The 24720-nt window shown below is 51.6% G+C and overlaps 1 protein-coding gene across 1 annotated transcript in view; it reads left to right on the top strand.

The window, feature by feature from the left end:
- Nucleotides 1-24720, top strand: part of LOC138357610 (serine-rich adhesin for platelets-like) — a 159563-nt gene that overhangs the window by 129041 nt on the left and 5802 nt on the right. Inside the window, 1 exon segment of the mRNA XM_069314602.1 lies at nucleotides 3853-3973. Within this exon segment, the coding sequence (XP_069170703.1) occupies nucleotides 3853-3973 (121 nt within the window).

The raw sequence follows: 24720 nt of genomic DNA, 5'->3' as shown, positions 1-24720 counted from the left end.
CCATGGTGGATGTAGACTGTGGTGGGTGTAGACCATGGTGGGTGTAGACCATGGTGGGTGTAGACCATGGTGGGTGTAGACTGTGGTGGGTGTAGACTGTGGTGGATGTAGACCATGGTGGATGTAGTCCATGGTGGGTGTAGACCATGGTGGGTGTAGACCATGGTGGATGGTAGTCCATGGTGGGTGTAGACCATGGTGGGTGTAGACGACGGTGGGTGTAGACCACGGTGGGTGTAGACCACGGTGGGTGTAGACTGTGGTGGGTGTAGGCTATGGTGGGTGTAGACCATGGTGGATGTAGTCCATGGTGGGTGTAGTCCATGGTGGGTGTAGACCATGGTGGGTGTAGTCCATGGTGGGTGTAGACCATGGTGGGTGTAGACCATGGTTGGTGTAGACCATGGTGGATGTAGACCATGGTGGGTGTAGACTGTGGTGGGTGTAGACTGTGGTGGATGTAGTCCATGGTGGGTGTAGACCATGGTGGGTGTAGACCATGGTGGGTGTAGACCATGGTGGATGTAGTCCACGGTGGGTGTAGACCATGGTGGGTGTAGACCATGGTGGGTGTAGACCATGGTGGATGTAGTCCATGGTGGGTGTAGACCATGGTGGGTGTAGACCATGGTGGGTGTAGACTGTGGTGGATGTAGTCCATGGTGGGTGTAGACCATGGTGGGTGTAGACCATGGTGGATGTAGTCCATGGTGGGTGTAGACCATGGTGGGTGTAGACCATGGTGGGTGTAGACCATGGTGGGTGTAGACCATGGTGGGTGTAGACTGTGGTGGGTGTAGACCATAGTGGGTGTAGACCATGGTGGGTGTAGACTGTGGTGGGTGTAGACCATGGTGGGTGTAGACCATGGTGGGTGTAGACCATTGTGGGTGTAGACCATGGTGGATGTAGTCCACGGTGGTGTAGACCATGGTGGGTGTAGACCATGGTGGGTGTAGACTGTGGTGGGTGTAGACCATGGTGGGTGTAGACCATGGTGGGTGTAGACCATGGTGGGTGTAGACTGTGGTGGGTGTAGACCATGGTGGGTGTAGACCATGGTGGGTGTAGACCATGGTGGATGTAGTCCACGGTGGGTGTAGACCATGGTGGGTGTAGACCGTGGTGGGTGTAGACTGTGGTGGGTGTAGACCATGGTGGGTGTAGACCATGGTGGGTGTAGACCATGGTGGTGTAGACTGGCGAGTGTAGACCATGGTGGGTGAAGACCATGGTGGGTGTAGACCATTGTGGGTGTAGACCATGGTGGGTGTAGACTGTGGTGGGTATAGACCATGGTGGGTGTAGACCATGGTGGGTGTAGACCATGGTGGGTGAAGACCATGGTGGGTGTAGACCATGGTGGGTGTAGACCATGGTTGGTGTAGACCATGGTGGGTGTAGACCATGGTGGGTGTAGACTGTGGTGGGTGTAGACCATGTGGGTGTAGACCATGGTGGGTGTAGACCATGGTGGGTATAGACCATGGTGGGTGTAAAACATGGTGGGTGTAGACTGTGGTGGATGTAGACCATGGTGGGTGTAGACCATGGTGGGTGTAGACTGTGGTGGATGTAGACCATGGTGGGTGTAGACCATGGTGGGTGTAAACCATGGTGGGTGTAAACCATGGTGGATGTAGACCATGGTGGGTGTAGAATGGTGGGTGTAGACTGTGGTGGATGTAGACCATGGTGGGTGTAGACCATGGTGGGTGTAAACCATGGTGGGTATAGACCATGGTGGATGTAGACCATGGTGGGTGTAGACCATGGTGGTGTAGACTGTGGTGGATGTAGTCGATGGTGGGTGTAGACCGTGGTGGGTGTAGACCGTGGTGGGTGTAGACCGTGGTGGGTGTAGACCGTGGTGGGTGTAGACCATGGTGGGTGTAGACCATGGTGGGTGTAGACTGGCGAGTGTAGACCATGGTGGGTGAAGACCATGGTGGGTGTAGACCATGGTGGGCGTAGACCATGGTGGGTGTAGACTGTGGTGGGTGTAGACCATGGTGGGTGTAGACCATGGTGGGTGTAGACCATGGTGGGTGTAGACCATGGTGGGTGTAAACCATGGTGGGTGTAGACTGTGGTGGATGTAGACCATGGTGGGTGTAGACCATGGTGGGTGTAGACTGTGGTGGGTGTAAACCATGGTGGGTGTAGACCATGGTGGGTGTAGACCATGGTGGGTGTAACCATGGTGGGTGTAGACTGTGGTGGATGTAGACCATGGTGGGTGTAGACCATGGTGGGTGTAGACTGTGGTGGATGTAGACCATGGTGGGTGTAGACCATGGTGGGTGTAGACTGTGGTGGATGTAGACCATGGTGGGTGTAGACCATGGTGGGTGTAGACTGTGGTGGATGTAGACCATGGTGGGTGTAGACTGTACTCACCTAGTTGTGTTGGGTGGTGGTGTAGTTGGTACTTACCTGGTTGTGCTTGAGGGGGTTGAGCTTTGGCTCTTTGCTCCTGCCTCTCAGCTGTCAATCAACTCTAGTAATTAATCTGTTTTACCATTTCTTCAGTTTGTCCAGATCATCCTGTAGCCTCTTTCTGCTCTCCTCTGTCTTAATCCATCTCATAATTTTATCATCATCAGCAAACATTGAGAGGAATTAATCTATACCTTCTGGAAGATCACTTACGTACAGTATATCAGAAACAGGATAGGTCCGAGTACAGAACCCTGTGGGACTCCGCTGGTGACAACATGCCAGTCTGAGGTCTCACCCCTCAAGTAACTCTGCTTCCAGTTGTTTAGGTACTCCCTTATCCATTGGAGCACTTTACCACTTACTCCAGCTTGTTTCTCCAACTTATAGGTGCTCAGTGGTGCTAGATGTACTTACCTAGTTGTGCTTGCATGGAATGAACTTTGGCTCTTGATCCTGCCTTTCAACTGTCAATCAATCTGTGTACAGATTCTTGAGCCTATTGGGCTATTATCAATCTGCATTGGAAATTGTATGGAGTCTGCCTCCACCACATCACTGCTTAAAGCATTCCATTTGTTAGCTAGTCTGACACTGAAATAATTATTTGAATGTGTCTGCGGCTCATTTTGGTACTAAGTTTCCACCTGTGTCGCCTTGTTCGTGTTCCACCTGTGCTAAATAGTTTGTCTTTGTCCACCCTGTCAATTCCTCTGATAATTTTGTAAGTGGTAATCATGTCTCTTCTTATTCTTCTGTCTTCCAGGGACGAGAGGTTTATCTCCCGTAGCCTTTCCTCATAGCTCATTCTCTCAGTTCTGTGACCAGTCTGGTGGCATACCTCTGAATCTTCTCTAACTTTGTCTTGTGTTTAACTAGGTATGGACTCCAGGCTGGAGCTGCAGCTACAGCCTGGATGTGTGTAGTGAATGGTGCCAGATGCATGTAGTTCAGGCCAAATGAATGACGTTTACCCAGATGTAAGTGTTCGGAGCAGTTAGATATAGTCATGCCTGATGGATGTAGTCCTGTTAGGTGGATGCAGTCGTGGTCAGCTGTACCTTGTAGGTACCTGATGGATTTGGTCGGGGGGCAGATCGAAGCCATGCTCCACCTGTAGCATACCATTTTCTGTATATATTCTTGTCCTGCCCATACACTGGGTACTTACCCTCCATGCTTCCCCTGTAGAGTGCCTCTTCCTGTATATATTCTTGTCCTGCCCATATACTGGGTACTTACCCTCCATGCTTCCCCTGTAGAGTGCCTCATCCTGTATATATTCTTGTCCTGCCCATACACTGGTTGGCTCTCCTGCCTAATTATGCCTAATATTAAAGCTGTCTCAGTTTTAACTTGTACATATTGAAGAGTTCCAATATGATATTAACGAGAGTGCTTGTCATCCCTCAGCTGATCCATGAAACAGTTGTGGACACCAGCGTTGTGTTCCCACACAAGATGGGCGCCCCTTATAAGCGTGCACTTCGCAACTTAGCGTCAGAGATTCTTAAAACAATTATTCAGAATGATGGTAAGATCTTTTGTGTTTATTATTTTTGCTTATCAGTAGTAAATTTATCATATGTATATTGAATCACTTTTGGTTAATTCTCACTTAGATTTTTAATGCAATGCTCGGAATCTGTGTTTTGTTGAAAGAGGAAATCAGTCGTATCTTTCATTCTTGTGTCTTAAATTTAGTTGTCTCCAGCGTAACAGGGTAGTTTTATGAGAAAATATTGGGGCAATATAATAGGATCAAAGTCATATTCGTGAACTTGCCAGTCACAAGCACTACTGATTAAACCATGACGAGATACAAGTGTCCCAACCTGAAGCTCACTACATGGAGCACATGAAGGTTGGAAGGCAATATCCTGCATGCCTGGCGAGTCCAGAGACGTAGGTTTGATCCCATTGTACTGCCACAATATCTTCTCATATATATATTATGCTCTTGTGATTTCATTGTGCTAGCTAGTTCTAGGTAAAGAAATGTAACAAGAAAGGAATACATTTAGTGTTAGGCCTCGGTGCAAGAAGATGCATCCGGTCTTTTATACATACATACATACATACATACATATATATATATATATATATATATTTTTATATATAAATAACAGATAGATCAGTCTATACAGTATCTTATATTAGTGGTTTCAACAGCTCTTTGAAAAGGTATCTTAACTTTTCTTGCCATCTGAGATGCCTTTGAAGGATTTCAAATCAAAGTACACACTCAGGCTAGGGAAAGTCAGCAGGGACTACAGGGACAGTTGCCAGAGGAAGCAGGTCAGCAGGGACACACTTCAGGGTACCAAAGTACACACTCAGGCTAGGGAAAGTCAGCAGGGACTACAGGGACAGTTGCCAGAGGAAGCAGGTCAGCAGGGACACACTTCAGGGTACCAAAGTACACACTCAGGCTAGGGAAAGTCAGCAGGGACTACAGGGACAGTTGCCAGAGGAAGCAGGTCAGCAGGGACACACTTCAGGGTACCAAAGTACACACTCAGCTAGGGAAAGTCAGCAGGGACTACAGGGACAGTTGCCAGAGGAATCAGGTCAGCGGGCACACTTCAGGGTACCAAAGTACACACTCAGGCTAGGAAAGTCAGCAGGGACTACAGGGACAGTTGCCAGAGGAAGCAGGTCAGCAGGGACACACTTCAGGGTACCAAGTACACACTCAGGCTAGGAAAGTCAGCAGGGACTACAGGGACAGTTGCCAGAGGAAGCAGGTCAGCAGGGACACACTTCAGGTACCAAAGTACACACTCAGGCTAGGGAAAGTCAGCAGTGACTACAGGGACAGTTGCCAGAGGAAGCAGGTCAGCAGGGACACACTTCAGGGTAGCCAAAGTACACCTCATGGCTAGGGAAGTCAGCAGGGACTACAGGGACAGTTTGCCAGAGAAGCAGGTCCAGCAGGACACACTTCAGAGTACCAAAGTACACACTCAGGCTAGGGGAAGTCAGCAGGGACTACAGGGACAGTTGCCAGAGGAAGCAGGTCAGCAGGGACACACTTCAAGGGTACAAGAGCTGGACGTTGACTCAGCAAGTCGATTATATAATTGCCATTAAGTAAGCTTTTAGTTCCATAGTTAAAATAGAGAACCATCCTCCTGAAATTATAGTACTTACAGTAGAGTATTTGGTGGAAAGTAGGAATTTGTAGTAATGGACCTCCAGTAAATCACTTTTTGTACTTTTAATTTTATATAATTTGGAAAACTAAAGCTAAAAAAACACACCTAAAACATTCTTATGTTAGTATATCTGTACTGGTATTAGGCTTAATTTGGCATGTACAGTATTAGGCCTAGGATTGCAGGGTTAGGTTAGGTCTTACTTTCATGTTGCAGTTACAAAAATTCATGTTCTTCCAAATTGAAGAATACAGGTCAACTTTGTGGTGTTCCATCACAACATATTGGTACTTGCCACCAACCAGTTAATATAAGTACAGAAGCCTAGTAAATACATTTGATGCCATGAGTGCATATATATTGAAACTGAGATTCCAGGCATCATTGGCAGCAGCGAAACATGGGAATGAGAAGATATAATTGACGGGAGAATGTCATGTTCCAGGGTACCACCCACTTTTTAGAGAGGAAAGAACAACAAGAGGAGATGGGATGACACTATATACCAAAGAGGACCTGACTGCACAATGAGGAATTAAACAACATGGGACCCTCAGAATCTGAATGTGCAATTTTCTAGCACAGAATGGTAGCAAACTGACAGTGGCAGTATGCTACAGGGCAGACACAGCTTCGGAAGAAGCTACAGATCTTCACAATGTGCTAATGCGGCTGTTGAAGCCCAAGTTCCTATAATGGGGAACTTTAATCCCTGAGATATGAGAGTGGATTAATTTAACTTCACAAGCAGAGAGAGAGAACAATTTCTTGACCTGGCACAGGACTCCTTTCTCATGCAGCATGTGACAGAGCCCACCCAAGGTACAGCATTATCATTGTAGTTCTTGTACTAACATCAGAAGAGGGCGTGATCAATCAAATCCAGGTAGAGAGAGAGAGCTCATCATTTCATGTTACCAGCAATATTCTAACCTGGAATATTATTATTGAAACCTATTTAAAGGTCCAGGATGATGACTTTCTTGGCTACCTGTGAGGAAACTTATGGTAGAATGAGACAGGAATGGTAAAATACCCTCTGATGGGAGTTAATAGATCAAGACATGGAAGCTTCATGGGAAACTTTCTGAAAGGTCATCACTGAAACTGTAAAGAATATGTACCGAGAAGGAGAAGGAAACACATAAGAACCAGGTGGATGACGGGGGCAGTATAAAGAGCTATAACAAGACTGGTATAACATACCTCTTGAAGAAGTATGAGTGCATCACCAACCACATATATTATGAGATATACAGATGGGCGTTAATTCATATACTCAGGAAATAAGATGAGCCAAAAGGAACTATGAAAGAAAACTTGCTCAAAATATAAGAAGTCTCCAAAGTGTTATGTGTACACAAGAAGTAAAACAAAGATGAGACTCGTTGGGATCCTTAAAAGACGAAACCAACCAAGTTACAATTGATAAAAGTGCAGCCAACATTCTGAATGAATACATTACATGAGTGTTAACACTAGAGACATTAGACAACATACCTTGAGTTGCTTTCGGGGCTTAGCGTCCCCGCGGCCCCAGTCCTCGACCAGTCGTCCTCGTTGCTGGACTGGTCAACCAGGCTGTTAGACGCGGGCTGTTTGCAGCCTGACTAATGGAGTCACAGCCTGGTGATCAGGTATCCTTTGGAGGTGCTTGTCAAGTTCTTCCTTGAACACTCTGAGGGATCGGCCAGTTATGCCCCTTATGTGTAGTGGAAGCGTGTTGAACAGTCTCAGGCCTCTGATGTTGATAGTTCTCCCTCAGGGTTATCCCAATACCCCAGACAAATGTTTGAAGCAGGGCAAGAGACTGAATTAAAGGATATTACCAAAACATGCAGGAAAAGCATTGACAAAGTAAAGGAGTTATAACCCCAGATGGAATTCTTGAGGTTATCTTGAGATGATTTCGGGGCTTTAGTGTCCCCGCGGCCCGGTCCTCGACCAGGCCTTCACCCCCAGGAAGCAGCCCGTGACAGCTGACTAACACCCAGGTACCTATTTTAGTGCTAGGTAACAGGGGCATAGGGTGAAAGAAACTCTGCCCAATGTTCCTCGCCGGCGCCTGGGATCGAACCCAGGACCACAGGATCACAAGTCCAGCGTGCTGTCCGCTCGGCCGACCGGCTGGGAGCCGACCAAATCCAAAGTTGAATTAATCCAAAGTTCTAAAGGAAGTGGCAGATAAGCCGTGTCCCAGGTTGGCCACAGTGTCATCAAGTTTAGTCAGCCTTCAAGCTGCTAAAAGACCTCTCATACTCTTAAGTTTGTGGTTCTGTCCGTGGATTTTTCAAATTTGTCTTGGACGTATATTCGGGCTCGGGCCATTTAGACGATCCTACAGAGCACTGGTGGCTCTTTACTTTGTGAACGTTCCTGGTCTGTGCTGGGCTTGTGTAGTTTTAGGGTGGTATTCTGTGGGGAGCCCCATCGGCTCCCTGAAGCTATCAAACTGACATGTGCCATATTAGTCTGCTGCCATCAGTCCTTGGAGTTGTATGCCTCATGAGGGCCACGAGCTGGAACCTGTAGCCCTCTCAGAGAGGCGCAGGGAGCAATGGCCATATGAGCTCTCTAAATATAGGGTTTGTCGTGTCTGCCATCGCCCGGGGAGGGCACCCAGAAAAGTAAGCGAACAAATACAAACCTCTAACTAGTGAAAATTGCAACCTATGTCCGAATAAAGCTAAAGAACTCCCCCCAAAAAGAAAATAAGGAAACAATCAATTGTCATCCAACTAGCACGCATGGTCGGGGGGAGGGGAAAGCCCGCTCAGACGAGCCGGCCGTACCACCCTAGTTCGTTGACTGATGTGCTCATGTCCACAAGTCTCCTCTGACCTCGAATTATTGTCTGGCTTTGGCATTTGTGGCTTTGCCAGCTGTGTGTTTGGTGGTGGCCAGGTGTTCTTTAAGTATACTGGCTGCATGCTCCTAGGGCTATGCTCCCTAGGGCCAATAAAGCACTCAGGGGCCTGACAGCTGAGTGGAGAGCGCTTTGGATATGTAGTCCTCAGGTTCCGGGTTCGATCCCCGGTGGAGGCAGAAACAAATGGGCAGAGTTTCTTTCACCCTGATACCTTTGTTACCTAGCAGTAAATAGGTACCTGGGAGTTAGACAAGCTGCTACGAGCTGCTTTCTTGGGATGCATAACAAAAAGGAGGCCTGGTCGAGAACCAGGCCACGAAGACGCTAAGCCTCGAAATCATCTCAAGATAACCGGTAATTACTTCCTTGCATGTCAGGGTTACCTTCCCTGGGACGTTTGGGTCTCACTCCCGTTTGAGAGCTTCATCGCCTGGTGGTATTCTCACCCTTGGGGTCCGCCAGGGGTCTTGGGCTTCCCGTCTTGCCTCTGGTAGGGAGTGGGTTTTCTGCTAGGTGGGGCGCACTGCGGCCAGCGTAGCTTCCATTCAAAAAGGTAGGAATCCCAAAAACAAAGTACAGCTGGTTAAAAATTGCAAACCGAACGAGCAAGCAGAACTCCCCAATCAGAAAACAAGCAAGCATAACACCGCAGCCGCCGTATCCTCTGTCTACGTGGCTCCCTCCTCCTCCCTTTGAGGGGGGGAAGCGTAGGTCCCAGACCTCCCGCGCCAGCTAGCCGACCCCAGTTCTGAGGCTGTTGTGTTGAGTGACGGTTTGATCGACTGTGGCTCCAATCCTTGAGCAGTGCTGCTGTGTGGTGGTGTGCGTGAGCCAGATGTAATTCAAGAACTACTGTACTGGGGCAGCACGTGCCTAGGATGTGGATTAAGAGCTTGGACACGGGGGAGATACCAGATACGCTTAAAGCAGCAGACATAGCCCCTCTACACAAGGGAGGGAGCAAAGCATTGGCAAAGAATTATAGACCAGTTGCACTAACGTCCCACATAATAAAAGTATTTGAGAGAGTGATCAGGAGTCAGGTCACTAGATTCATGGAAACCAATGATCTCCACAATCCAGGCCAACATGGATTTAGAGCGGGAAGATCATGCCTCTCACAGCTACTTGACCATTACGGCAAAATCACTGAGGCACTAGAAGAAAAACAGAATGCAGATGTGGTATACACAGATTTTGCAAAGGCATTCGATAAATATAACCATGGAGTGATAGCACACAAAATGAGGTCAATGGGAATAACTGGTAAAGTAGGATGCTGGATACTCAGTTTTCTGTCGAACAGGACACAAAGAGTAACAGTCAACCATATAAAATCGAGTCCAAGCGCAGTTAAAAGATCTGTACCTCAAAGTACAGTCCTTGCACCACAGCTTTTCCTTATTCTCATATCAGATATAGACTCAAATACAGGGCACAGCTTTGTATCATCCTTTGCAGATGACACAAAAATCAGCATGAAAATTACCTCTGCTGAAGACATTGAAAAACCTACAAGCAGATATTAATAAAGTTTTTGACTGGGCAGCAGAAAATAACATGATGTTTAACAGCAATAAATTCCAGGTACTCAGATACGGTAAAAATGAGAACCTTAAACATAATACAGGGTTCAAAACACAATCGAATTTGCCCATAGTAGGAAAGCAACATGTAAAGGATTTGGGAATAATGATGTCTGACGACCTAACGTTTTGGGCAGCATAACCAAGCAAATATTGCGTCAGCCAGCAAAATGGTAGGATGGATTACGAGAACTTTCAAATCCAGGTATCCCATCACAATGGTTGTACTCTTCAAATCATTTGTGCTGTCCCGTCTTGAGTACTGCTCAGTACTCACTTCCTCCTTCCAAACAAGAGAGAGTGCAGAAATAGCGGGAGTACAGAGAACATATACGGCATACATAGACGCAATAAAGCACCTAAATTATTGGGATCGTCTCAAAGCCCTCCAAATGTACTTGCTAGAAAGATGACGAGAGAGAGAGATCAAATAATATACACATGGAAAATACTGGAGGGCCAGGTCCCAAATCTACACAGTAAAATAACAACATACTGGAGTGAATGATATGGAAGAAAATGCAGAATAGAACCAGTGAAGAGCAGGGGTGCCATAGGCATAATCAGAGAACACTGTATAAACATCAGAGGTCCATGATTGTTCAACGTCCTCCCAGCGAGCATAAGAAATATTGACGGAACAACCGTGGATATCTTCAAGAGAAAACGAGATAGTTTTCTCCTAGGAGTATCGGACCAACTAGGCTGTGGAGGGTATGTGGGCCTGCGGGCCACTGCAAGCAACAGCCTGGTGAACCAAACTCTCAGAAGTCAAGCCTGGCCTCGGGCAGCTTGGGGAATAAAAGAACTCCCAGAACCCCATCAAGCAAGCAGGTCACTTTCCCTGGGTGTCCTGTAAGTACTGCCCTTACAGTTTGCGGTTATCTTCCACAAACTATTCGGGGACTACCTCTGCAGGGTTCTTTTGCTGCTTGGTGATTGCCTGCCCTTGGAGTCAGCTGGAGTTTTCTGTAGGGAGCCCCTACGGCTCCCTGGAGCTTATCCGGCTAATGTATGTTATATTAGACCGGGACATTAGCTAAGGAGTTCAGACCTACCAGGGGACCAGCGCCAGAACCTGGCCCCTTCAGAGAGGTTTCAGGGAGCAATGGCCCTGGAAAACCCCTTTGTGGTTGGGGTTTCCTTATTTGTCATCGACCAAGTTTAGGCACCCAGAAAGGTAGGCATAACAAAACAAACCCTACATGGTAAAAAACTAAAACAAAAAAACGAACAGAGGTAGAAACTCCCTACAATCCCAAGGAAACAAACAAACAAACAAGCAAACATCACACTTTACTGCCGCGCCAATCGTTCGCGCAGCCCTCTCTGCCCTGAGAGGGGGAGGGGGGAGTCCCGGACCTCACCGCGCCGGCTGCCTAGCATCAGTTCGTAAGCTAATGTCAACCGGGATAGACGCTTCTCTGGCCTCAGTTTCCTAGGCGGTGTTTGCCTTGTGTGGCGTTCACTGCCGTGTGTTGTGTTGTGCGGTGGCCAGGTGTTCCTCATCAGTACCAGGGCTGCATGCGCTTAGGGGCTTCCTTCCCTAAGCGCACTGTGAGTACTGCTCCTGCGTGACAGGGTTATCTTCCCTGGGGTGTTCGGGAACCATTCCGTAGAGGTTCTTGCTGCTCAGCATTTGCCTCACCCTTGGGGCCAGCTGGGGCTTGGGGCCCTTGTTTGGCCCTGGGGTAGGGACTGGTATTGTGTTGGTTAGGGCGTCAAGGTGTTGCGCGACCTGCCACCTAAGCGACGACTGGTTCCTGTTACCTCTGGAGACGGCGTACTTTTGCGGGGGTTTTCTTTTGTTTTTCTTTTCATTTGCCTCGTGGCAGTCTGCCTAGTGTGGCTATAGTTCCACTGGTAGTGTTTGGTAGCCCTTTGCTAGGCCCCCATGATTGTACACGTCGCAGGGGTTTTCAGTATTGTCCTCTACTCTCCTTGTTATTTTTGGATGTTTAACCGGTTAGCAACACCTTGCCCGGGCTTCCCGTAGTTGTTACCCCTACGGGCCCTGGAAACCCCTGTCGGGGCTAGGTGGACCATTGAATGTGTCTTCTGGGTTCCAACCCGTCTTGTACGGGATCGTTGGTTGCTGTGCCCTTGTCTCCGGGTGACAGCCACTTTTCCCTCCGTCATGTTGCCTGTTGGGTCACTGACACCTTGACCCGGAGTCTTGCAAGAGATGTTCTCTGCTTGTTCTCCAGTACTCTCCTGATGTTATTACTGTTCAGAGTACAGGCGGCATCCGTGTTACAAGCTAGGTTAGGTTGCTGCAACACGCTAGGTTGGTTTCCCACTCGGATGCCCGAGGGCCGCCCTGTTTTGGTTAGGTGCTGTTCGCCCCTTTCCCTTCCTGTTCCTGGCTCCGGACCGTGGTGGGTTTCGGGGTCGGGGCGGGGTTTAGTTGGGGCAGAGACTCGGGCGGTTTCGGGGCTGCCCACGTTCGGGTTGGGGACGGAGGTTTTCGAGCCTGTTCCTCCTGCCAAAGCTTCTGGGTCTTACCAGCGGCCCTTTCTTGCTGCCTTTCCCATGGACTCTTCCTTTTCTTTAAGGGTGGAGGGCATGGAGGACGGCTCTGCCCCGGGGCCTCTGTTGCGGGTTCCCAGTGCTGTGGGGAATGCCTGCTAGCACTTCTGGGGCAGTTTGCCCCTGCCTGGGTTTTCTGCTTTTGCTGGCGTGTTTTCGTATCTTTTGCGTCGGTCACAGCCCTCTGTTCTGGTGGCCATTTTTCTTCTGCCGGTTTCCCAGCGTGGCCACCAGGGCGGCGTCGAGGTTTGTTTACATGCGCCTGGGTGTGCGAGCGAGCGTCTTAGGTGAGTTTCACCTTTTTCAGGTGTTTTATCCTCCTGTTGTTGTTTCTTTGCTTTTCTGGTGTTTTCTGCCTGTTTTCTGTTCCTCTGGGAACATTTGAGTGTTGATTTTACACCGGGTTTTCCATTTTGTCTGTTTTGGGTCTGGGCCCTAGGGATTGGGCTCGGTGTCCCTGTCTGTTATGCTTGCTCCCACACTTTGTCCCTCAGTTTTTGGTCTGTTTTGACCATTTCCCTGGGGGTTCTGTCTGTGGGCTGTGCTTTGCCTTTCTGTGGTGTATCTCCACCGGCAAATGTGGTGGTTTGGGCTCCCCCTGGCTCGATTCCGGGTTCCTTTGGGTTCTTTTGTTTCGTTCCGGAGGTTTACTTCCTCTTGGGCCCCCTTTGTGGGTTCAGGGGGCTTTGTTTCCTCATGTGTGACCCGGTTCTGCCTTCTGGGGTTCCAGAGTCTTCCTGGCTTGCAGACTGATCTTTTGGGTTTTGGCAAGTGTTGTGGTCGTGCTGGGACTTAGGGTTTTGTTGTCGAGGTGGGCCTTTTGATGCAATTTTGTGCCTTCTTTGCCTGGTCGGCGTGGTGCTCTCTGCCCACTGGTCGGCGGCTTGTAATTTTCTTTTCACGCGTATGTGAAATGTGTGTGTGTGTGTGTGTGTACGCACACATGTGTATGTGCATACGCACGTGTGTGTAACACACCTTGTGTGTGCTTGTATATGTATATATATGTATGTGTATATACATAATATATATGTATGTATGTGTATATAAATAATATATATGTATGTGTGTATATGTATGTATACTTTTTCTTTCGGAACGGGCTCTGTTGACGGGGCGCTGGGGGAGCAGCTTGCTCTGTTGACTCTCGCATGGTCCTGCTGTTAGTGGGCTCTTTTGGTTGTCTTCCGGCCTCTGGTGGCGGTGGCGGACGGCTTCTCCCCCTTTGGGGTGTTCAGGGCTGGCGGGTGGGCTTCTTCCCCTGCGCTTCGTCATGTCGTCTTAGTGGGTGCGTTGGACGTGGTCGATCCGCCCCATCCTTCTGGGGTTCCCGTCTGTTCTATGCAGACACGGGCCTGGCGAATCTGCGGTTCTTCTGGACTTCTTCAGTCTGCGCCCTGGATTCTATGCCCTCATCAAAGGACTGTTGTCTCCTGTCCAGCTTCTGTTGGGGCCGGGTGCCTGGATAGTGGCCCTGGACCTCCATGTCAATTCTTGGCACATTCCTCTCCAGTTTTCCGGAACTGGCACAGTTGGCAGTGGGGCTTCAGGCTTGCCGCTTTTGTTGCGGCAAGCCGCTATTTTGTAATTGGCACTTGGTGTATTTACGCATCTTTACCAGATCTTGGTGCCCTGTCTGAGTCTGCTTGGGGTTCGGTGTCTGGCCTACCTCAACGACTGGCTGGTGTGAGCTCCAAGTCGGTCCGCTTGTCTGCTCGCCAGGGGTGTGGTTCTTTCCAGATCACCGGGTTTGGTTTCCTGGTGATCTGGAGGCCGTTCCATCTGTTTCCGTCCCGGGTTCGGACCTAGCTGGGTCTTGTTTAGGGCTCTTGGGCCGCTCCTTGTCCTTCTCTCCAGAAGTGTTGCTGCGGCTGTGGTCCCGCCTTCGGCTGTTCATGAGGGGGTCCCGGGTTGCTCGGCGGTTGCTCGAGCAGTTGTGCGAGAGTCTGAACTTCAACGTGCTGGTCTGCCCGCAGGGTCGGGTTTAGCTTCGGCGTCTGTTTGGTTCCTTCGGAGCCTCCCCTTCCGCCTCTCTTGCAATCGTTGGGTTCATTCCTTCGGGGATCTTGTGTTGGTGCTGTGTCACCAGCTTCCTCTTTGGGGTTCTCGGGGTTCCGTGCCTTGGCACCTCCCCGAGCCTTCGCTCGATGTGTTCACGGATGGGTCATCTCTCGGCTGGGGCTTTGTGACCAGTGCTCACCAGGTCGGCCGGGGATGGTGGGGTCTGTCCGTCCGTCGGGCTCACAGCACGGTTCGGGAGTTCGTGGCTGTTTGGTTTGCGTTTCGGAGGGTTCGGGTCACTCGGTGCTCTAAAATTCGGCTCCATTCGGACTATTCTCTGGCGGTTCTTTGCCGGAACCACAGGGTTTCTCTTAGGTGTTTAACCTTTGGGGTCCCTTAGAGTGGCTCGTTTGCTGGATTCTCGGGGTTTGGCTAACCATGAGGTTCATGTCCGGGGTGTGTCCTACGTCCTGGCGGACAGCTGTCTCGGTTCATTCCTCTGTTCGCGGATTGGCCAGTCGTCGCCGACTCGTTTCATTGGCTCTGCCGGACGTATGAACTCCTGGCCATGGTCGTCTTCGAGTCGGCGTGGTCTAGGCGTCGCCATTCTATGTGGCGCCCTTACCCGCCTGCGAGGCGTTCACGGTGGATGCCTTTCGGCAGGACTGTTCGATTTGGGGGTACCTATTCCTCTTCTCCCGGTCCAGCTGTTGCTTCGGTTTCTGGCTCTGTTAGAGCCCTTCCCACGAGAGTAGTCCTCATTGGCCCTTGGTGGCCGGCCCAGCTTTATTTTCAGACGCTGCTTGATAGGTGTCCCACCCGGGGCGTTTTCCCACGGCTCCGCCTCTTTCGGCAGGTCGGATTGGTCCTGTACGTGACTGGTTCGGCCTTCTCCTCGGTTCTTCGCAACTGGTATTTTGATGCGGGTATCACTATCTCTGTGGTGATCAGGTGGCTTTGTTGATGGTGTCCCAGCTGCGAGCTTCGTCTCGGCGACAGTATGACGTTCCTGGTGTTTCTATGCACCTTTTTTCTTGCTCTTCGTAGGTTGTCTTCTTTTTCGCATCGGGTTGTCTTGTCTTTTCTTGGGATTTCAGGATTACAGTTATTTGACGTTTCTTACTGTCGCCTAGTTTTGTGTGGCGCTGGCGGATCCGCTCCGGCTTGCGTTCAGGGTGGATGTCACATCTGTCCCGTTCTGTACGCTTTCTCATGTTTTGTTTCACCTCCAGCCTGCTCATGCGTCGCCTGAGCCATCCTGGTCCTTGATCAGGGTGCCTTCTTATCTTCTCAGTTTGTGATAGCCCCTTCGGTTTAGGTTTCTGCTCTTTGGTACTGGTGGTAGGTTTGTACGTTTGCAGCCTTTCTCCGTCCTTCTGGCGACGATCGCGACGGCTGCTTTCCGGAAGGGTCCTTGGGTTATTGATGCTTGATTGGTTCAGCCGGGGGTGTGTCCTGTGTTGTCCGGTTGCGCTTTTTTGCCGCTACCTGCGTACTGTGTCTGGGGATGCGCTTTGGGTTGATCCGTTTCCCCTCGTTCCCTGTTTCAGGGCTCGGGTCTCCCAGATCGTCCGCAGAGTTTTTAAGTATTCCAGCCTGCGGTCTGTCCTTACGCCCATGCTGTTCGGACATTTGCAACTTTCGCTGCTGTGTTGGTGACGTCTAGGGCTCATTATAGGTGGAGGGATGTAAGGGTCGCACAGGTTCTTGGCCGCCCATTCTTTATGCCCGTATCTGCTCCTGTGCATTCTTGTTGCCTTGGGTCACAGGTTGCAGCCTGTTGTCTCAGCTTCGCGTTGCAGAGTTTGTGGCGACTGCCTCCCGGGTCAGCCCTTTCTTTTCCTTCTCTTTGGGTATGAAGCTCCAGGGAGCTGTAGGGGGGCTCCCCACAGAAAACCTGTGTTGAATGTAATGAAATGCCATTTTCTGGTTAGGTCCCGGAGGCTTCCGGGCAACTCTCCCTCCCTCCAGTCCGCGGTTTTCACGTATTTTGATATCCAGCCTCGGAACTGGAGATGAGGATCGCGGGCGCAGAGGTTTGGGGCTCCCCCTTCCCCTTCCTGGGAAAGAGGGTAGCTGCGCAGACATAAGGCGCTGCTCATGTGACGTCATGCTTTTTGCTCGTTTTCCCTTGGGGTAGTTCTGTCTCCTTGTTTTCTTATTTTTGTTGGATTCACCAGAATAGGGGTTTGTTTTGAGGCGCTTACCTTTCTGGGTGCCTGCCCAAGTGTATGGCAGATATAGAATGCTCCAAAATCACATGTGCGTTTCTATAGGCCATTGCTCCTCGTGCCTCTTGAGGGGGCCAGGTTCTGGCCGTGGTCCCCGGTAGGCCTAAAATTCCACCCACATCGACAGATGCCAAAAGTTAGGACTATCCCTATCAGCCTGGATAGCTCCTGGGAGCCTCCGGGACTCGTCCAGAAAATAGCATTTCATTACATTCAACGCTGGTTTTTTGGCCTTATGTAATACATACGATTGGAATGCGGCATTCTTTGTAAGAGGACAGGTTGCTTTAGAGGGTTGTGGCCTCTGGGACTTGTTAGGCTAACATTGATTGAAAAGGACCTGGCATGGATTGAATTGGGTAGTTAGCTGGTACCAAGGACCCACCAGAAAGTGGTGTTTAATTATATTTAATGCTGGTGTATTGCTCTCATATTGAGATCATCAGTGATTCATAGAACCCTTTGAATATACTGTACTGTATATATATTGCTCCCAGATGTTAAGTAATCTTGCCGGCTTGGTGATCCTTTTAATTATTATAAATAAATTAATAAATAGTTTATTTAGGTAAAAGTACATAAATACATATTAACCCTCAAACCGCGCATATCATATATAAATGATATCAGTGACAAAACCGAAACCGCGCACATCATTTATATATGATTTCGTGTCTAGCGCTATAATTTAAACGCCCCACCTGGGATAGGAGCAGCTATAGTACAGCCACGACCGATAGTTGCCAGATGCCACCTAGAAAAAAAATCCAGGCCAACATTCTTGGGTGTTACAGCGTCAGTATTGAGCAAGCCACCAAGGCTGGCGCACGCAGCACGAGCTCACAGCACCGCTGTTTAGCATGTGACCACAGCATCACCTACAAATACCATAATATAAATGATACTGCTATTATTTAGCAGTGATAGTATTACTGAAGCCCCCTGACTGTGATAAAACTGACCAGGATTCTGATAATAGCAGGATTGTGGTGATATTTAGCGCTGTGCTCCATGGAGGGAGGAGTAATGCTGTGGGAGGGAGGGTTGTGGCGTCGTTTTCTGACTGTGTGTGGCCACCATTTATTGACTGCACTCACCATACCAGCTTAGTGGTTCGATATGGTGAACACAAATGTAGATACTTATATATAACGTGTGTATAGTGTGAGATAACAGAGAGAGGAGTAGGTTGAGAGCCGCCATTTTGGTGAGGGAGGAGCGTCATCTGCACGACTTGGCGTGTTGTTTACTGGTGGCCACTATGATCTTTGGGCACCATACCAGCTTATTTGTTCAGGTATGGTGAATAAAACAGGTAGATACTTATATATAATGTGTGTATATAGCGTAATAACACCACAAACAATATTGTTGGAGGACAAATATTAGTGCGTCTGGCCTTGAGGGCGGCCACCGATCAGCTGACTGTGTGAGTAGCTACGTCTTATGGCCTTTACTCACCATACAAGCTTAGATATACAGTTATGGTGAACAAAACATGTAAATACGTATATATAACGTCTGTGTATAGTGAATAAATACAGAAAGAGTATTGTGGGAGGTGAATGAGGGTGAGTGAGGAGGTGTTGAGGGAGGGAGTGGCAGTGAGTGGCTCGCTGGTGTTTGGCGGTCACTCCTCGTTGCCTTTTGACTCACAAGACCAACTTAGTAGTTCGTTATGGTGTACAAAACATGCAAATACTTATATATAACCTGTGTATATAGTGTAACAACAGCAAAACTATTTGTTTATTGTTTTAAGAACATAATAATTGAATCACTAATATGCACACCATAATTTTGAGTACAGCGATGGTTCACACATTTTATAATATAAATATACCACAATTCACTGTATGGAATAATATTACTGCAAAAAAACTAAGAAAAAATCAATCAGAGACATTGAAATAATTAGGTAATAATATATTTGTGGCAACTGCTGTCTGACAGCTCGGGCGGAGTAGACCTCGTCTGGCGAAGGCTCTGCCAACGCCCCTTTTCTGGGGGGAGCCCTGTCGGCTCCCCGGAGCTATCCCAGGCTGATATGTTAATGTCAGACTTTGGCATCAGTCATGTGTATGGAGTTCTTAGGCCTACCGGGGACCACGGCCAGAACCGGGCCCCCTCAGAGAGGCAAGGGGAGCAATGGCCTATAGAAGCCCCCGTGTAGTTGGAAGCATTCTATGTCTGCCATCGACCGGAACAGGCACTCAGAAAGGTAAGCGCCCCAAAACAAACCCCTATTCTGGTGAAAATTGCTACCTAAAACCGAACTAGTGGATAGAACTCCCCAACCGAAAACAAGCAAACTAGTGTGACGTCACACACTGCCGCGCCGCTGTCTGCGCAGCTCCCCCCTCCCCGGGAGGGGGAAGGGGGAGCCCCAGACCCCCCGTGCCGGCTACCCACACCTCAGTTCTTGAGGCTGATGCTATAGGCGATGGTCGTGTGCTCTGGCTCCGGTGTCGCTACTGCACTGTGCTTTGCGTGTGGTGTTAGTTTTGTGGGTGCGAGAGCCAGGAGTTATCTTCAGTACTCGGGCTGCATGCGCCTAGGGCTGCCTTCCCTAGGTGCCCTGTAAGTACTGCCCTTGGGGCTTGGGGCCACCTTCCACAGGCTCCTCGGGGTCTGCCTCTGCTGGTCCGTTTTACCTTTCGGTTTTTCGGCCGCCTGTTGGGCTCTTGGGTGTTCTGTTCTCCCTTGTTACCGGCAGGTAAGAGGCAGTTTGCACTGGTAGGGGCGCAGGGTGCTGCTCAGCTTGTATTTCCCGACATCGCGGCCGGCTCTGTTCCTTGGGGTTCGCTGTCCTCTTGCGGGGTTTTGTTTTTCTTTTTGTTTTTGCCTGGTGGGGGGTTCTGTCATTTTATTCAGTTTGTTTTTGCCCTTCCACTGTTCTCCTCGGTGGCACCCCCTGCTAGGTCCCCGTGAGTGTACACGTCCCTGGGGTTCAGCTTTAGAAGTTTGCTTGGTAGTTTTGGGCGCTGGTTTGCAGTACCCTGCCTGGGACTACCTGAGCGCGAGTCCTCTTAAAGTAAACGCTCAGGACCCTGGGAATCCCCTAGGGGGAGCGTGGGTCCGATGGATGTGACCCCGGAGTCCCCACTCGCTGTGTGCGAGTTTGAGGGTTGCTCGGTCCCCTTGTCTCAGGGTGACCCTCATTGTTTTTGCCTCTGCCACGCTGCCTGTTGGGTCGGTGATACTTTCGACCCTGAGTCCTGTGAGTGTTGCTGCTTGCTTGTGACTCAATTTACCCAATCCTCTGATGATTCTATTCGGGTACGGGCGGCACGTGCGTTGCAGTCTAGGTTTCATCTGTTGCAACGCGCTCGGTTGGTTGCTTCCCCGGATGCCCCGGGGCTGCCCCGCTTTGCTTTTCGAGACCCGGACTTGGGGGTGGGGGTCGCTTCGATCCTGGTTCAGTCCGCACCTCCTCGTCCTTCCCCTTCTGTTCGTTCTGGTCCCCCGCCCCTGCTTCCGGCCCCGAAGCGTCTGAGGGTTTCGGGGTCGGAGCAGGGGTTACTTGATCTCGAGACTCGGGCAGCTTCGGGGGTTGCCCCTTCCGGGGGGGCGGCAGAGGCATTCGAGTCTTATCTCCCGGCCGAAGCTTCAGGGTCTGACCAGTGGGCCCCCCTTCCTCCAGCTTTTCCGGCTGCTCCGTCCTTGTCTTGTGGGGTCGGGGCTTGGGGAGAGGACTCGGCCTCGGGTCCTGTGGTGACGGACCTCGAGGCTGGGGAGGGGCTGACTTGGGGGCCTTGGGCCCCGCTGGACCCCGCCTGGGTTTTTCTTCCCACTGAGCGGGGCTTATTGTTACAAGGAGTGGGGTTTTCTTTTCCCCCCTCTGCGTACGAGTTGGATTTGGTGTCGGCCCCTCCCCGGGTTCGGTTCCGTGTTCCCCCGGGTACGTCGGTTCCGTCCTTCCGGAGGTTTTCGGCTTATCGCATCCAACCTGGTGTGGTGCGAGCGGCCTTTGCAGCTTACCTCCTGCGTGACCCGGATTATGCCTCGGAAATGGATCCGTCCACGTTCAGGTTTGGGACTTCGTTCCCTTTCTGGCTCCGTTACGAGGTTCCGGAGTCGTCCTGGCTAGCAGACTGCCCCTTGTTTGGTCTGGATTCCTGGCATTCCTTCTGTCGTTCCCGCACGCTGGAGTGGCGGGAAGCTTCCACGGTGCTTCAGGTTTTCCTGGGGGGTGAACTTGAGTACCTGAATGAGTGCTTGTTTGCCCCTGCCCTTCCCCGCGATGTGGGCGTTATTCAGCTCCATGTGCAGGTTCCCTCCCTTTCGGCGGCGCTCGTGGCGGAGGACTTGCGCGCCCGGGGCCTTTTGTGTTCGGCCTTGCGGTTCTTTTCCCTCCTAGAGCTGTCTTCGGATTGGCTCGTGGAGGATGTGGGGATGCTTGGGTCCGTCCCGGGGTCCGGCACCTTGTCCTCGGCTGCGCGTTCGTCGGCTGCCTTGTTGTAGCTGTTCACGCCGATTTTGCGGGATGCGGTTTCCCTGTTCTATGCTTCCCGTCTCGCGTGTCAGCAGGCGGTGCTGGGTTCCTCCGTGGAATCTGCTTGGGCTCTGGCTCTTAGGCGTTCTTCACCTTTTTGTCCTCTCCTGTTTGGGGAGTCGGCCGTGGCGCAGTTTATTCAGGCTGCGTCGGCGGCTTGTCGTCCGATGTCGGACTTGTTAGTTTTCCGGGGGGCCCGGGGTGGGTCTTCCCGGAAAGGTCGTGCCAGGGCTTGGGGTTCCTCTCGTCGTGGTAGGCCTCTGGTGTCAGGTTTGGGGTTGGCTCCTCCTGCGGACCCTCCCTCGTCTGGTCGGCGCGGTGTTCGCGCTGTGCGGGGTTCTGGGTCTCGTAAGGGTCGCCGGCCCTTTCGTGGTTTGCCCCCTTGACGGGGCGATGGGGGGGCGACTTGCGCTGTTGGCCCGCGCCTGGTCCCACGATTCGTGGGCCTTTCGGGTCGTGTCTCGCGGCCTGCGGTGGCGTTGGGTGGCCCCTTCCCCCTTTGGGGGGTCGGGGCTGGCAGGGCAGGCTTCTTCCCCTGCGCTCTGTCGAGTCGTCTTGGAGTGGGTACGCTTGGGCGTCGTCGAAACGATGTCGTCCCTCAGATGGGTTTGCCCTCAGGAATGAACCTGCGGTTCATTCTGGACTTGTCCCGTCTGAACCCCTGGGTTCATTGCCCCTCCTTTCGGATGACTACGCTGTCTCAGGTTCGTCTCCTCTTGGAGCCGGGAGCTTGGATGGTGTCCCTGGACCTCCGGGACGCTTATTGGCATGTCCCGATTCATCCGCGGTTCAGGAACTGGCTCGGTTTTGTAGTGGGGCGTCTGAGTTACTGCTTTCGTTGTCTCCCGTTCGGGTTGAACCTGGCACCTCGCGTGTTCACACGCCTTACACGGGTTGTGGTGGCTCGTTTGCGTCTCCTAGGTGTTCGGGTGTTGGCCTACCTCGACGACTGGCTGGTTTGGGCTCCCAGCCAGTCAGCTTGCTTGCTAGCCAGGGATTTGGTTCTTTCCCAGCTCGCCGGGTTCGGGTTCTTGGTGAACTGGAGGAAGTCCCATCTGGTTCCCTCTCAGGTTCGGACTTGGCTGGGTCTCGTGTGGGACTCTCGAACCGCCTCTTTGTCTCTCCCTCCGGAGTCTCTCCTGCGGCTGCGGTCCCGCCTTCGTCTGTTTCTGGAGGGCCCTCGGGTCACCCGGCGGTTGCTCGAGGGGCTGTGCGGGAGCCTGAACTTCGCGATGGTGGTCTACCCGCCGGGTCGGGTTTGGCTTCGACGGCTGTTCTGGTTCCTTCGGGGTTCCCCCTTCCGCCTCTCTCGCGATCGCAGAGTTCGACCCCCGGGGGACTTGCGTCGGTTGCTGCGTCACCGGCTTCCTCTTCGGGTTTTTCGGGGTTCAGTGTCTTGGCGCCTACCCGAGCCCTCGCTCGATGTGTACACGGATGCGTCGTCTCTCGGCTGGGGTTTTGTGACCAGTGCTCACCAGGCCGGCCAGGGGCGTTGGGATCCGTCCTTCCGTCGAGCTCACAGTACGGTGCGGGAGTTCGCGGCGGTGTGGTTTGCTCTGGGGAGGATTCGGGTGGCCCGCGGATCGACGATTCGGCTCCATTCGGACTGCTCTCCAGTGGTTCATTGCCTGAACCACGGGGGTTCGATGCGGTCCTTGTCTCTTTGGGGTTGGTCGCTTCGGGTGACTCGTCTGCTGAGTTCTCGGGGTTTGGCTCTCCTGGCGGTTCACGTACGGGGCGTGTCCAACGTCTTGGCCGACGCCCTGTCTCGCTTCGTTCCCCTCTCCACGGAGTGGATGGTCGACGACGAGTCCTTCCGTTGGCTTTGCCAGACGTTCGGGCGCCCCGAAGTGGACCTCTTCGCGTCGGCGTGGTCGCGGCGTCTTCCTGTTTATGCGGCGCCCTTCCCCGATCCGGAGGGATCCTTGGGTTGTTGATGCTTAGGTGGTTCGGCCGGGGATGCATCATGTGTTGTAACCGGTTGCGGCTCTTCGGCGTTACATGGGCGCCACGGCCTCGATGACCGGGGACGCATTTTGGGCTGACCCAGTTTCTCCTCTTCCCTGTTCCAGGGGTTAGGATGTCCCAGGTCGTCTGCAGGATTATTTGGTCCAGCCAGCCTGTAGTCTATCCTCGTGCCCATGACAATCGTAAGTTTGCTGCATAGACTGCCGTCTTTGGTAATATGTCTTGGGCTGACATTCAGACACAGGGGTTTTTGGAGGTCGAACAGGGTCCTGGCCGCTCGCTACCTAGTTAATGTTCCTGGCCCTAGTCGGGCGTGTGTCGCATTGGGCCAGGGGATGCAGCCAGTTGTCTCGACTTCAAGTTGAGGAGCGAGTGGCAACTGCTTCCCTGGTAAGTCCCTTTTGTTTTATCTTTGGTTAACTAGCTCTGGGGAACTGAAGGGGCTTCCCTCAAAAACCAGCATTGAATGCCATTTTCTAGGTGAAAATGCCACTGAAAATGTCACTGAAATGCCATTTTCTGGGTGAGACCCAGAGGCTTCCCACAACCTTCCCTCCCTCCCTCCGGTTGGCAGTTTTAGTGGTTTTGACATCCAGCCTCTGAAATGGGGGTGGATAGCCAGCGAGGGGAGGAGGGTCTGGAGCTCTCCAGTGGTTCATTGCCTGAACCACGGGGGTTCGATGCGGTCCTTGTCTCTTTGGGGTTGGTCGCTTCGGGTGACTCGTCTGCTGAGTTCTCGGGGTTTGGCTCTCCTGGCGGTTCACGTACGGGGCGTGTCCAACGTCTTGGCCGATGCCCTGTCTCGCTTCGTTCCCCTCTCCACGGAGTGGATGGTCGACGACGAGTCCTTCCGTTGGCTTTGCCAGACGTTCGGGCGCCCCGAAGTGGACCTCTTCGCGTCGGCGTGGTCGCGGCGTCTTCCTGTTTATGCGGCGCCCTTCCCCGATTGCGAGGCCGTCGGGGTCGATGCCTTTCGGCTAGACTGGTCGAGGTGGGGGTTCCTGTACCTCTTTCCCCCGGTTCGGCTGTTGCTCCAGGTCCTGACTCGCTTAGAGACTTACCGGGGGAGAGTTGTCCTTCTGGCCCCTTGGTGGCCGGCGCAGCCTTGGTTTCAGGCGCTGGTTGCTCGGTGTCCGAACCCGAGGGTTTTCCCGCGGCTCCGCCTCTTTCAGCAGATCGGGCCGGTACGTCACGTAGCTGGTTCGATCTTCTCCTCGAGTCTTCGCGTATGGTTTTTTTGACTCGAGTCTATCATCATCTCTATGGTGATCAGGTGGCCTCCTTGTTGGTGTCCCACCTGAGGGCTTCTTCTCGGCGGCAGTATGAAGTTTCCTGGCGGTCCTTCCGTTTCTTTTTGCGTCTTCGTCGTGTTAGCTCCTTGTCTGTTCGGGTGGTCTTGTCCTTCCTCTCGTGGTTGTTTCAGGACCGTCATCTTATGCCTAAC

Source organism: Procambarus clarkii, chromosome 79, assembly GCF_040958095.1.
Source record: "Procambarus clarkii isolate CNS0578487 chromosome 79, FALCON_Pclarkii_2.0, whole genome shotgun sequence".
NCBI lineage: Eukaryota > Metazoa > Arthropoda > Malacostraca > Decapoda > Cambaridae > Procambarus > Procambarus clarkii.
The sequence above is the reverse complement of the archived record's forward strand: the minus strand, read 5'-3'. Positions and strand labels throughout refer to the sequence as shown.